Below are 14,653 nucleotides of genomic sequence, written 5' to 3'. Positions count from 1 at the left end.
ACCACCCAGCGTGCAACCCACTTTCCCTCAGTGCAAAATACGTGGGCATTTAGCGAAACGTTTATTTCATTATTACGCCTAGGGTAACCCGTCGAGGAAGACCCAAAACACAGAAAGTCAAATTGAAAAAGTCAAAAAGTTGTATTCCCCCGTTTGCCCTGCTAAGCGAAGGACATCCAGGGGGTGGCGAATAGTGGTGGCCAACACCCGAAAAATCATCGCAGGGGTGCGACATCGCATCATCGTCGAACTAAAAACCGGAACGGAAGCAGCAACCGAACAACAAGAAGGATTTCCGGCCTCCACCACCACTGAAACTCCGCAGGATAAAAGGCTAACACTTGTGTCCTCCGCCCAAACAAAATCACCCCTCAAATCACATGCATAAGGTTTTTAAGTTTTGTGCTTTGTCATACAAGTGCGTGGAGGACGATCTGCAGATACAGTTGTAAAGATATGGTAACAGGCGCGTAATGCGACAGCCCTTTGCAGGATGGCTAGGATGTTTGAAATGTTTGGGGAGTCGGGCTCCGGTTCGGATGGGTCGGCGGGTGGGGCTGGCAGAACGGTACACATGTTTGGGCGTTGGCAGACAAAATCGGCTGTGGGTTACGGTATACCAGGTTAGTAGAATACTCTAGCAAGGGCCGATCTTAATTTAGTTCGAGTGCACACTTAACATTATATAATAGTAAATATAACTTGCAACTTTTAATATCTTTAGCCATTGATACCCCTTAATGCAAACTAATCTTTTGAATAAAATATTCGATTTTCTGAAAGGAAAGAATTTTATAAAGTCAAAATATATATTCTTTAAAAATCATTATAAATTTATTGATACATATAATCTTTGATATATTAATATTCTAAGGAAACTTGAAACTCCTCAACCCACCCATCCAATGCACCTCCCTTTTTGTTTCAGCTGCCCCGTAAGCCCACAATTACCTCACCTCCTTACCATATTATGTGAACCATTTCTGTTGACATTGCCGCCTTGTTTACACGAATTTTGCGCCAAACAGTCACACCGTCGAATGTTTAGATATCATTTTGCGCGAACGATGGTCGGAAATGAGAATGAGGCACCGCCAACTAAATGCTAAGTAAATAGTTGCCGGGGTAATTGGGACAGAGCTACGAGGAACATTTATTTACCATCCGATATGATATTTGCACACTGCTGGTAGGAGGGGCTGAAATCAATGCAGCAGTTCATTGAGACCTTGAGGAGAAATTTAATTAAAGAACAGGTGACAATGCCAACAGGGCGGTGCTGAGTTTCCTTCATTGGGCATCATAAATCAAAGTTCCAAGTGGAAAGAAATTCAGGAAGTGGGGGAAGTTGGAGGCCAACGGCTGCTGCAAGTGTCAGCAACATGTGGCCAAAAGCAGAAAAAATGCAGAAAAATAAAATAAAAAAATATGGAAAATAAACCAAAAATAAAAAAAAAGCAATGCGCAGTAATCAAAAAATGTCGCGGACTTCTCTTCGTCTTTTTTCACTTTTGACATGGTCAAGTTTAATTGAAAAAATAATACAACAAAATTTGCTATAAAAAGAAGGCAACTTTTAACCTCTGCAGCTGCTGCAAAAGCTCATAATTAGAAAATCCACTGAGGAAGGAAACAGCAAGCAAGTGAAATTAATTTATTCCTATTTTTTCTATACTTTTAATTGAAATTTTCTTCGTTTTTTTACCCCCCCCCCCCCCCTTGTCCAATGCATATAATTTTAATAACCGGAAGCAGGAAGATGGCCAAAGGATGCGACGGTAATTGCCGTAGCCAAAGGATGATAAGCAAATGTGGAAACCTGAAGCACGCCAACCTCTTTCTTCCCAACGAAAAGGGTTCTTTTTTCCGACCTTTTATTAACAAATTTTACTTTGCCCACGCCGCACGTTATGCTATAATTAATAATCAGGCTGCATGGGCACTAAAAATGCTGCACGAAGTTGATTAAATTTGATACAGTTCATGGAGCGTTTGCAGCGATATGAGTGTCGCTGCTTTGGGTTAAATATTGGCTGAAAAGGGTTAAATTTGTGGTTGGCTTTTGATGACATTAATGACCGAGATTTTGCTATTAACTTGGGTTCAGAAAAAAATGTTGTGGAAAAGCGACCAGATTATAAAAATCTTATTTAATATTTTTTTGGAAATAAAAAACCTAGCTTACATCCATGACATCAAAAATATAATTTAAAATAAGAGAACGATTTAGTCGAGTTAACCCAAGGCGGAATATTTTTAAAACTTTAAATTAACATTTTAAAATAAAGTCTAAATATTTTGGATAAAAATTGGCGTGCAACAAAATTAAGATTGTCGACGTCCAGAGTTTCCGAGATCTTGACGTTCATACGGACATACATACATGGCTAGATCGACTCGGCTGGTTATCCTGATTTATAAATATATCGTTTACTCAACAGGTAACCGGTACTGAAATAGGATACATACTTAAGGATTCTGTATGTACAAGCTGTCATACTAATATTGGAAAAGCCTTGTTGTTTTAAAATAATTGTTATTTATCTTAGTTTGCAAAAAACAAAAATATTAAATATTCTAGTATCTGGTAATAAAAGAAAACGGGAGAACATCTCTTTACTATGATAGATATATTTTTACCTATAATACCCAATTACATTTTTTTTTCAAGATTGCTTGATTAACCTCTTCCTATAAATTCGCTTTGGCCTAAACGCGCAGCGAAATGAAAAGCTCGACACAGAACGAATCCAGTTCCGGAAAATGGTTGGTGTCCCAACTAAATGGCACAGTATAAGGCGAAAATAGCTCCACCTATCGGCAGCCATCGAATTATCCAAAAATGTATTTTCATGCATTGTTTTTTTTATTAGAACTATTCACCTACTTGTTGCTTATTTGCTAGTTAGAGCCTAAAATGGTGTTTTAGTATTGCTAAGATAATGTTTGAAACATGTTTGTAATTGTCAGCAACGAGATATATAACATTTTGTAACAAAAATGCACAAAATGTTTAGTATTAATAACATTTTTAGGAATCTGGTTTATTTTCATATTTTTGCATAACATCACGTGCCAATTTCAGCTCCGCCAGCAGAGCCTTCATTTGGGTGCGATCAATGTTGAGGACATGGGTGGTATCCTTCGGTAGGCCATCGACCAGTTCTTGCGAGATCTTCAGTTCCAAGGTGGCGTAGTTTGGAGGCGTTTGCCCTGGCGTAGATATGTCTCGGACGCTTGTCAGTTCGTTAACTAAAATAAATATAAAATTGAAGCAAATTAATCTGCAAATATAAGCCTTAATAAGATAGCACATAAGACTTAATATGTGTTTAGACCACTAACTTCTGAAAGATTTGTTTATAAGTGTTTGCCTTATGGTGGCGGAATGCTTTTGGAGGACTCTGCACATGGCTGCGGCATGGTCCTTGGGAAGTCCCAATTGCTGGATCTCCTCGCCAAAAATGCTTTCACTACAGCTATAGCGAGCTGCGCTGGTCAGCATAAAATTGATGCATGCCACGGCGGTTTTTCCTTCATTAGTTAATGTGGATGTCAGCGATTTTATTTTCGCTTCCTGAAAGTAAAAGTCTTGTATATTTATGAATTTCAAACAAATAATTACAAACCTCAAATGTCTCTCCACAAATTCGTTGTGCCACTAAATCGCTAAGTTGTTCCAAGTTTTCAATGCTCAAGTTCGAGAGTGTTGATATGATCTCAGCTAGGACCCAATCGGGGCAATCGCCTTCGCCACAGAAGCGGAATTTCTGTAAAGGGCAAACCAAATGTCGGTAATTTAAAAAACAGAAAATAATCTAAGTTCATTTCACATTTCGTACTTGGGCGCACGCCCACAGCCAAGTTAACCCATCACGTTTTTGAGTAAATTAAAGACCAGACCAAGTGGGCTTCAACCAAATGAGGAGCTCTTAAGAACAACAGAAAGCAAGGGGCGTCGCAACTGAAAATACCCTGGGAAATCGACTAAATGCTAAGAAGCTTTTACAAAATAAGTTTTGTCATCTATATACTAAATAAGATAAAAAATTGTTTAACTGCCCTGTTTGTGTCTTAGAAAAAAAAAGCAAAATTATATATACATCAAAAACTAAATGTACCCATGTAAATTGAAGGGACAAAGCTAATAAGAAATAAGATATGTAATTTTGGGGAATTCATTTAAAGAAAGCATTGCCTCTAGAATTTCTTAGAAAAGTACAAGCTATCTAAGCACATTCGGGTCAAACATGAATTTCCTAATCATACCCTATAGGGATAGCATTTCATAGGTCCCAAGAACTCCCACGACAGCAACAAATTCGCGTCAAGGAAAAGAAAAGTGGACGATATTTGCATATGATTAATTTCATACGCTTCCCTGCTAATCAGCGAGCAATTTGTACAAGTGGCGAGCGGAGAAAAGGGGTTGCAATGTTTCGTGGTTCGGGCATTTTCCGGCTGCGAGTTTTCCCCCCCCACACATATAAAGAAGGAGCGTTTGGGGAGCCCGTCTCAGTTTCAAGTGCACGTCACGTTTATCTCTGGGCAGGATTAATAAACTCGAGTTCGGAAGGGAAGAGCGAGTTAAGCGAGTGAAAATTTATGACACTTGTTGCCATTGTCTGGAGGGAAAAAGGAAAAGTGTGTGGAAAACGTAGAGACGCTTATTAATACGCACTCGTATTTATTTAGCGACGTGTGTAACGGCTTAGAAAATGCGAACGACAAACGTTTTATAATTATTTTATGGACTTCAAAGTTGCTGGCTGGTGGGTGCTAGTGGTGGTGGTTTCGGTGGTGGGCTTACGGATCGAGTGGCTATATAAGCAGGGCTGCAGGGCGCCAAACAACGCAGTTGGCCGAGAGGATTAAGACGGCTAAAACCGCTGGAGAAGATGGCAAAGATAGTCCTGTGTATGGTGCTCCTGGCCTTTGGCCGTCAAGTCTATGGAGCCAGCCTGGTGCCGGCACCGATTTCTGAACAGGATCCCGAGTTGGCAACCTGTGAGCTGCAGCTCTCCAAGTACCGCAGGTTCATCCTGCAGGCCATACTGAGCTTTGAGGATGTCTGCGACGCGTACAGCTCCAGGCCCGGTGGCCAGGATTCGGACTCGGAGGGATGGCCCTTCCGGCACTACGCCCCACCACCCACATCTCAGCGTGGCGAGATCTGGGCCTTCTTCCGCCTGCTAATGGCCCAGTTCGGTGACAAGGAGTTCTCGCCCATCATCCGGGATGCGGTGATTGAAAGGTGCCGCATCAAATCCCAGCTGCAGCGCGACGAGAAGCGCAACTCCGTCGTGCTGGGCAAGAAGCAGCGATTCCACTCGTGGGGCGGCAAAAGGTCACCGGAACCACCGATCCTGCCGGACTACTAATTCCGGAGATTCCACTCCCATCGTTTTTCCCATCCAAGTGTATGAACAGCCAAAGTTGAAGTCCTCTAATTAATATCAGTGTCTAAATAAACCCGATGATTGCAAACCGAGAAGCGACAAAACGAGTGTTTTATTTGGTTAAATTCGAAAAAAGCTTACCATTTTAGTGCTGTCTTTATTTGTTGGGGATTTTCTAATCTAATGTTTTTAATTTTTGCTTGCTGAAGCTATCGACAACTAATGTTTTTGTAATCGGAAGGCATTATTTGTTCCCAGCTATCGGTGACTATCGATATTCAATATCGGAAATCGTTGTTTATTCTCAGGGGTGAAATCTTAATAATCTTATTTTTCTATCTAAAATACACTTAAATACATTTTAGAAGTTCTAAGAAAGAGAAAGACTTTTCAAATATAAGTGGCTAGTAGCCATTGGCTACACTTAGGCAAGCGTTGCCAGACAGTTTATAACACTTGACATTACATTTTACATGTAAATTTGGAATTCTCTTTTTTATGGGCGCCAACGAAAAGGGAATTTGAATTTTGTTAGGAATTTTTATGGATCGGTTGACAATGTGAAGTTATATTTATATTTATATTATATATTTAGATTTGAGATAACTATCTTAATTTTTTATTAGTAAGTAATGAATCTTTAATTTATTAAGTCCTAAATGAATTAAATTAAAATATCATGTATGCACTCATATTCCATTTCTTCTGTCTCTTAAATGGAATGCCATAATGCCTTCATATTTTGTTTATGCCAACACATTGTCTGTCATTGTCCATTATCTAAGCAAATGTTTGGCGCTTATCAGGCGATCGGGAGCTGAACGCCCACCAAAACACACCCCTTTGAACCCATGTCGGACCCACCTGAACCGCCCTATCGCCACGATTGAAATCTTGCCGATCCCAACAGTTTTTGGAGCAACATTCGAGGCCTTCTTCTAGTAGTCAGAGTCCGGCGGGGATTGTAATCCCAGATTGGAGGTGGGCACAACAAACTCATAAACCTTGTCTATTTATACAAACTAGGCGCAAAAGGGGCGTGTGTGTTTGTGCAGGCGGCAATAATTATAATTATCTCATCTGTCTCGGTACTCTGGGCCTTTTTACCAGAGCTGGACACGCTGAAAACAAATGTTAACTAATCGCACCCGGCCTGCCCAGAAATCTAAATTCGAAATCATTAAATTGACTGATAGTGAATTTCAGTATACTATATGCCCGGGAATCCAATCCACAACGTGAGCGACTTTTTCCAGCCTGTTTGACAGCGGCGCCAACGCTAGACTTGAATCCCGATTAGGGCCTGTAAGCCTGGGCTCGACAAATCTTGGGGATTTTGCTGGGCTAATGCGATTATGGGGTCTGATTAGGTGGGCGTGATATTGCTGTAGTTCAATAACAAAATCCGGAAGGCAAAGTACCATCTAAAAATATACCTCTGGATTCTGTAAGGCACATCTATTTAAAGCCCTGGATCGGTGATCTGCTGACCCCCTAAGCGGAACTAGGCCCGATCACTCAATCGATCAGTTGATCAGTCGATTAGCAGGTGCTACAGGTATGCAACTTACCACATGCCAAAATTAAGACGTAGTCCAATGTTTTCTACTTAACGTGTCTTATCTCATGTTTTAAATTTTATGGCATAATTTAAAAATATTCAATGTTTGTCAGCCTTAGACCACCAGCATAACATATGTAGATTGACAGAGTGTATTAGCAAAAGCAATATTTCGAAAAAATTGCGAATAAATAATTATTTAATTGCAAAAGTTTTTAATAAATATTAAAGCTTATCTATAAAGCATTTGTGTCTTTATTTAAAAAAGTAATATAAAACTAATATTATTTTCAAGCCAAAAATACAAAATCACTACTGAGCCCAAGCCGGACTTTCCCAACCTATGTGCCTTGGTTGTACATACATATATGCATTATTCATGCTTGTTAAATTTATTAATTGACCTTCCCCCTGAGCTCACACCTCTGCACCTCCCATTTGCACCATCTTCTCAAAATTGACGAAGAAACTAGGCCATCACAGCATACAGGGCTGATAACAGACTGTCGACTGATTAAACCTTGTCCGGTGATTTTCGAGGAGAAACAACGAAAAGTAGAAAGAACAAAACTTTTTAATTTAGTCATTGAACTTAACATTGAAGACAAGGAGAGGAAGTGAGACGGGAAGACTTTTATTTGCTATTTTAGTTGGTCGCACCATTGGGTGGCAACAACAAATTAATCTCCCGTCATAGCGCCACAAACCATATTATAATTGTATAGAAGAATATAATTCTACACCAAGATAAAAGAATGCCTTAGCATAAAATTCGTATGGAAAATAACGACGTATTGAAAGAAGTACATTTTGTAATAAAAATTTAATTAAAAAAATATAGTACAATATAATAATAGTTTTTAAAAACGTTTAAATAAGTAAAATGTTAACTTTTTCACTCTGTAGCCAGGTGTCTTTTCCCAAAAATCTGTGTGGGCACAAAAATAAATTGCCTGCAAACAGCAAACGTTGTGGAAAATCAACTTAGTGGAAATTTTATTTTTAGTTTGTTTTTGGTTAATTTACAATCCGCTTGATTAGTGGGCGTTAACTGATCAGATAAGGTTTGCAACCATTATCGCCGGAAATATTTGCTTCGATTTTTTCCTTTTCGCCAATGCCATAATGACTTTTCAAGCAGCCAATATAAAAACGTATGTCCTATCCAGGTAAAACTATATGTTACTATATTTCTTTAAAGTCGCATGTTAAGACACGTGCTTACTAAAAAAATTTCAAAAGGATCCCACGTAAATAAACAAATTTGATTGACGTCAAATACTACAATATGTGAATTTTACTATTACAACATTCAGCAATAAAAAGTGTAAAAGGTTAGCCGATAAACCCATTGAACTTTTCTGATCTCTAGGTTGGGGTGGAAAATTTTCATAGACATTTTCCTGTTGATTATTTTGATGCGAAATATTTGTATTTTACAATCGTGTTCGCGTTGCAGTACGACTTTTGTAATTTATATTTAAACATGAGAGTATATAATTATACAAATATGTATATGTAAGGTATATTAATGATTATCTGTGCTTAATACTCTTTTAAAGGGTATTTTTAAATGAAATAAATATATAAATATAAATATAAATGAAATAATATAAAGCCTATTATTTGAAAGAAACATTTTGTTAAAAAAATATACTAGCAAATACATAAGCAGATTTATACAAATCTGAAATTTCTTTTAGTAAAATATCTTGAACATGTTTGAGAACCCTTTAAATAATAAAGGGTATTCGATCCTTTGTTAGGGTATTCGAACAATCAGTATTGTCCAGGTAACCTTGCATTCCTACATTTTTTATAATTATTTTTATATGTGCATGCATTGATAAGCCAAAAGGTGACCCATTTGAGACCTACGCGATGCGTTAAATATAACAAGTTAACAAATATTTTACTGATCAGTCTATAAGGGAGTTACTTCAATAAATATATTGTAAGATATGCCAAAAAAGGGAAACATCCTATATCAGATTGATATCCGTTCGCAGAAGAAACAACCTAGCACCTAACAAACAACAAAATCAAAATAAACATTTCGAGTTTCGAATTGGGTTCAATGGCCAGCCAAACGAACTACTCCCTAGAATATGTGATAGAATAATAAACATTGTAAAACCATCAGATATCATTCAAGACTGCAGACTGACCTCAGTGAAAATGGAAGGTTAATTGAATCAAAATTTGTGCCAAAATCTAAAGTGCGCAGAAAAAGATTTTGTCTGAGAAATTTTGCAGCTCACTGACTCATACAGCGGCCATGTAAACTGTGAACTAGTCTACGCGTTTCTAGTTGTATCTACAAGCAACACACTGTATCTGTATCTGCATCTGTGCGCACACATGCTCATCTACAGATACATTTGAATCTTGCCAGTGCAACGCACGCATTTAACATTGGATGCTATGTTTGCACATATTTTTCTGCCTGACTTTTTTCTCTCTCACTCGAAATTAATGTCGCATAAACCGGAACCATTAATAAACATTTTAGTGCAAATTTGCGGGATGGGGAAATAGTGTTCATCGGTTTATACCGTTGTCGCTGATCGCGAAGAAAGGCGGAATTGCTTATTTGTAGGTTGGCATTGCCAATTTGTTCATTCACTATTTGAGTTCCATGAGTCGGAAAATGTTTATTTTAAATAGAAAATGTGTTTGAACCTGTTAGAGGTAAATCAATGTGCTAAAATCAATTTTCATTTAAAAATATCCATGCCAACCATGGAATTACCATCTTTATATAAAAGAAAAAAACTCAATTTAAATCACGCCACTGCTTTGTGTTCGTTAATTTAAATGTTTCTTTAATTGCTTATCAGGTAGCAACCCAAAAAAGTTAATCTCCGATATTATGCAAAATTATTTTATCAGCCGCGATTCAATAACACAATTTGGAACCTGTCAATTAGCTCTCTTCCTCTTGTTTTTATTATTTGCAAAAATGTTGATTAAATTAGGCAGGTGTTCCTTTTGCTTAACATCAACATTTCATTGCAATTAGAAGGGAGATTATAGAATAGCTATATGCTTTAAAGAGGATCCAATAATTTAAATGCACCTAATTATATTCAGATATTATTTCATTATGAAGCAATTATGTTTTGTTTGCAGAAACCTTCTACCAAGTATTAAAAAAACATAGTCAATCTGTCGCATGCTCTTTACTTAATCAATCGAAAGGTATTACAAAACGCCATTGACTTGGAGGTGTGCCGCAACTTACTTGCAATCCAAATACATTAGCCACAGTAAACACTCGGCTGGCCAAACTCTCGACTCTCGTTTCGACAGGTGTGTTGATAAGTGGCACCTTTCTGTTTGTTTGGCGATTAACAGGTCTATAATGAAGAGGTTTCGTCTGCCTATTTTTAGGGTGTTTGGGGAGTTCTTCAACTGAACTACTAGACTATCAACATGCGATATCAGACGTTGTGGCGTTAGCACCTCCCGTCTGGCCAAATAATTGTACTATATAGATACCGTGGTGTATAGTGTCGAGCCCGTCTGGCGATGTCAATGGAACTATCGCCCTCCGATTACGAGTATCTGAGGCAGCCGGCGAAAACGTGATCAGTTGTGGTCGAGTTCAGATGCGGCTGCTGTTTGCGTGAAAGCTTTGGCTTTCTATATATACGCGCGTGTATATATTTGCATAATAAATCGCATAATTAAGTTTGTTTTAATGCTGATCGTCGAGTATCGATTGCAGTAGTTGCAATGGAAAATTACGCGATCGCAATGCCAGCAAAACACGCAAGAAAACGCAGCTTGGGATCTCAGATTGCCTATGACCCCGTACAAAGTGGAAAAGGATCATCGGTTGAAATGCCAATTCCCTGCTTTATTTATAGTGCAGACATATTGCGACTTTTCGATTTCCGCAGCGGAAGAGCCCCCTTTTCTTCCGCAGAAGGTGCTTGCCAAAAAAACAAATGCCATTTGATGGTAAGTACCACTTAAAAGTACGAGTATGTTGATTTATTTAATTTTCAATGATAACCAAAACAATGTCGGGATATAATAATAATAATAATAATAATATAATAAAATTTCGTTTCGAATGGGTATCAGGGTATTTGTTTCAAGAAGAATTGAAACCAGTCTGTATGGTATTTCAGCGGATTTGTATGACATATAGTATAAATCTATATGGTCTATCAGTAGTATTATATTTCATTCGAAATGTATTCATCTTGGCCTGCTTATTGCACAGAGATTCAAGGAATTCGCATTCATGGCTCATTTTGATTTATAAGAACGCAACAGAAAGTAAACAAATCAGGGTAGTGGGCATCGCACTATATAGCCAAATATATAGCGCAGCCTCTGGCTTCTTTCTTTATTTCGCGATCACGCTTTGATCAGGTGCTCTAGGTCAGTTACGGCATGCTGATCACTCTGCGGCGTTCTGTCTTCTGTCGCGTTCCAAAAATAAACCAGTTCTAAATTTATGATTTAAGTTTATGCTGCGCAGTTTATCAGCACTTTCGGGTGCTGATCTCTCCCTGCTGGTCCTGACTTTTGTCTGCATTGATAAGGCGAAAGAATCGTACGTGAGTCGCGCGCCTTCTTCAATCTAAATTTAAATCACCGCCAGAGGGATTTTGAAACTATGCGGTATACTATATAATATGCTATCAGGTGGCCTACACAAAAACTGATAACCAAGCGCCAATGGCTAATAATGTGGTTCGACTGATATGGATTGTCGGCCAGTTTCATCAGCCGTTTTGCACGTTTTTTAGCGGTGGGCCCACGACGCGTGTCTCTATGTTTAATTAATAATTATGCTTTGAGTCAGTCTGAGTTGCCTGACTTAATTTTTTTTATTGCTGTGCGAGTTGTCTAGACATTGGGTACCTTTCCACTTTGGGCGTGTGAATCTGGCGAGCTACTTGTATGTTTTCTTTTGGATCAGGCTCACGCAGCTGGTGAATGATTTGGCATGCTGGAAATAAACAAAATTTCCGTTTTTCTATTGAAGCGTTTTAAAAAATTGAATTTTGAAAATATGAAAACATAACGTGTGGAAATTTTTTATAGTCCCATAGAATAAATAGCCCCATAGAAGGGCAAGTTAATTATTGAATACATCAAATAATGATAATGATTTTAATAATAGTTAAAATCATGTTAACCATATAATTAACAAGATTCAGCAACATGGGGACACACCTTAATCGAGTGAAAAATGGAAAGTCGCTCGCATAAATTGAAAAATGTCCCCAACGACATCCGTTGAAACCGAGGAAACTATAAGTACAACCGCATCCCCAAGATACATGCATGAGAAAATATGAAAATCTGCACAGAAATAGACAAGACATATTTATGTAAAAAGCGTGTGCCACTAAATTTGCCAGCGGGTGCAAACAAAGAAGGGGGTAAAATGCAATTTCAAGTGCAACCGAAGAGAGAAATCTTGCTGAATAATAGCATATAAGAGCAAAAAAAGAGAGTTGTGTAATTAGGAAGCCTGAATGCACCCTGAAAAAAGGTATAGGGCATTCCTGACGACAAGGAAGTAGAAAATGGGTGCCAATGTAAGTGAAACCTATCTATTCAATGGTTTAATCACCATCACGATATATCTTAATTTTTCACAAATCTAAATGAAAAGCTCTTCATTGAGATAAAATTCCCAGTCTCCATAACGTACATATACTACGCCCCTGTGCCATCTCATCTGGTCTATGCCGATAAAAATGACCGGCAACTGCAACGAGGCACTCAAGTAACCACTTCTGTATGCACGCAGGGATCTCTCGAAACCGGCTTTCAACTAGGCAAGCAACTTAGCCGGCCGGCTCTTTTGCCCCTAACCCCTTTCGAAACCCCTTTGTCCGCAGAAACCCCCTTCATCAGCGAGGTTCAATGGGATGCTGCGTTGGCAGTCGAAGAAGAAATGAAGAAAGTGCGCATTCAAAGTACGTTTTTGTTTAACAGTCGTTGAGGCTCTTGAGAGACAAAAAGCGTGATCTCTTCAGAGAGTTGCATTATCATGGGCTTCGAGATGTGATTTCAAATCAGGCATTACGAAAACATTTCCCTGATCAAAAAAGAAAAAGACTCGAATGTCCATGCCTATGCACCGAACCGCCATGAGTGAATGTACACCGAGCACGCACACCAAAAATAGAGCATAGATAAAACTCAAATACATATACAGTCTCTATATAAAGGAGGCCCAACCACAATTTCGAGTTCCGAATAGTCGAGCCTGAGACTGCATTTTTGAGCAGACTTGGTTGCATTCAGCGGTTTCCGCTTGTCTGGGACAGTTTTGATGTGGGTACGACAGATATCATGTGGGTCGAAACTGGCCTGAACTCTACATGCATAGATTGGAAAAGAAAAAGCGACGAGGAAAATCAATTTCAATGCTTCATTAGTTGAGTATTTGAAATTTTGAGCCTCTTACGCAGGTTTAGGTGTTGATTTCTATTTTAATAATGGCCTTACGCGCGAGTTTTATGGGATTGATGAGGAATTTTAAGCTATAATCACTAATGACTTGGACTATTTTTAATACGAATGCATTTATAATCAGCTGATAACTTATCAAAGCAGATAAAGTACTTTTTGAGACATAGACTTAGGTTTTATAGTATTTATTATTTATAAAAAATTTCAATTAATATAGTTGCATATTTTCCTTTTTTATTACCAAAATCGATTAAATTCGAAGAGCTTTTTATAAGTTCAGCAATGAAAATAGACTAAAAGTGTCTCATTCACGAGACCCTAATGGAAGGCCTAATTGATTTACATATGTCAGGGGAGCACCCTCACATAAAAGAAATGCGTGGGCAGACACATAAAACCAAAACCCACTCACAAATGAGTCGAGTGGTGAATAATGTCCCATATTCAATTGAGTGCGGAAGAGGCCCTTATAAATCTGTGTGTGAAATATCTTTTATAATAAAAAACAATTTAACTAATAATACCAATTCTAGTTCGTAAGGCTATAAATATTGAACTGAACAGACCAGAGGCTATAACCTATCGACTTCGATAAGATAAATATTTAAAAAGCTGAGACGGAAAAAGTGTTTGCCAAACTCCTTGAAATTCACTTGAGCGCCACGAGGCTCAGTGGGAAATTTGATTTTGGGAGATGGGATGCTTCCCGTGCATGTGATCATGTCTCGAGGGGCTGACACCCGTTTTGACTTTTGTCACCGCCAGTGGCGCCAAAACTAATCAAAGCAACTAGGACCGACGCTAAATCGAAACCACAACTACAATCACTGCGGAATACCAAAATGCAATCAAAATATGCAAGCCACGTCGATCAGGAGAGAGAGAGAGAGTGAGAGAGAGACCGGGGCTATTCTAGAAACCTAACGCGAGTTCAGAACGCTGAATTATGTATACCCTTTAAAGTACTAACAGAGCAGAAAACTTAACTGTTTTATGTGGTCGTTCATTAGTAGTAAAAATGGGATGATTTTATTTTATTCTGCTTTACTGTTATTTCTGTTTTCTGTTTTTATATACTGGCCTCTTGAATATATAACATTCTGATAACATTACAAACGCTCCACTAACATGTCTATATGTCTTGGAAGGGAATTCAAACAACCAATCTCTCTCTTTTTCTTTTTCTCTCTCTCTCTTTTTCTGTCGCCCCGATCAAGTCTTAACGGCAAGTTGCAGCAACAAACAT

At 38.3% G+C, this 14,653-nt stretch overlaps 2 protein-coding genes and 1 non-coding gene across 3 annotated transcripts, besides 1 other annotated feature; 1 reads left to right on the top strand and 2 right to left on the bottom strand.

Annotated features, from left to right (window-relative positions):
* Positions 1–2,345: 2,345 nt before the first annotated feature.
* Positions 2,346–2,427: a mobile genetic element.
* Positions 2,428–3,015: 588 nt separating this feature from the next.
* CG34039 (uncharacterized protein) lies at positions 3,016–5,629 on the bottom strand. The gene is made up of 4 exons (NM_001038923.3): positions 5,541–5,629; positions 3,630–3,770; positions 3,346–3,577; positions 3,016–3,252 (listed from the first exon to the last, which is right to left on the bottom strand). The coding sequence occupies exons 1-4, from the start codon at positions 5,541–5,543 to the stop codon at positions 3,032–3,034; spliced, it is 597 nt and encodes a 198-aa protein (NP_001034012.2). The 5' UTR covers positions 5,544–5,629; the 3' UTR covers positions 3,016–3,031.
* asRNA:CR44843 (antisense RNA:CR44843) lies at positions 4,676–5,629 on the bottom strand. Its single transcript, NR_124940.1, has 2 exons — positions 5,541–5,629; positions 4,676–5,446 (listed from the first exon to the last, which is right to left on the bottom strand).
* Positions 4,865–5,490, top strand: Lk (Leucokinin). The gene has a single exon (NM_080154.5). The coding sequence runs from the start codon at positions 4,899–4,901 to the stop codon at positions 5,379–5,381; it is 483 nt and encodes a 160-aa protein (NP_524893.2). The 5' UTR covers positions 4,865–4,898; the 3' UTR covers positions 5,382–5,490.
* Positions 5,630–14,653: the final 9,024 nt, after the last annotated feature.

The sequence above is a fragment of the Drosophila melanogaster genome, chromosome 3L (assembly GCF_000001215.4).
Source record: "Drosophila melanogaster chromosome 3L".
NCBI lineage: Eukaryota > Metazoa > Arthropoda > Insecta > Diptera > Drosophilidae > Drosophila > Drosophila melanogaster.
The sequence above is the reverse complement of the archived record's forward strand: the minus strand, read 5'-3'. Positions and strand labels throughout refer to the sequence as shown.

Bases quoted from the DNA above. Each gene is read 5' to 3' on its own strand.
- Lk (NM_080154.5), top strand. From the start codon at position 4,899: ATGGCAAAGATAGTCCTGTGTATGGTGCTCCTGGCCTTTGGCCGTCAA.
- CG34039 (NM_001038923.3), bottom strand. The intron at 3,578-3,629 runs GTTTGTAATTAT...TTTTACTTTCAG, and splicing joins TTTGTGGAGAGACATTTGAG to GAAGCGAAAATAAAATCGCT. The intron at 3,253-3,345 runs GTTAGTGGTCTA...TATTTATTTTAG, and splicing joins TATAAACAAATCTTTCAGAA to TTAACGAACTGACAAGCGTC.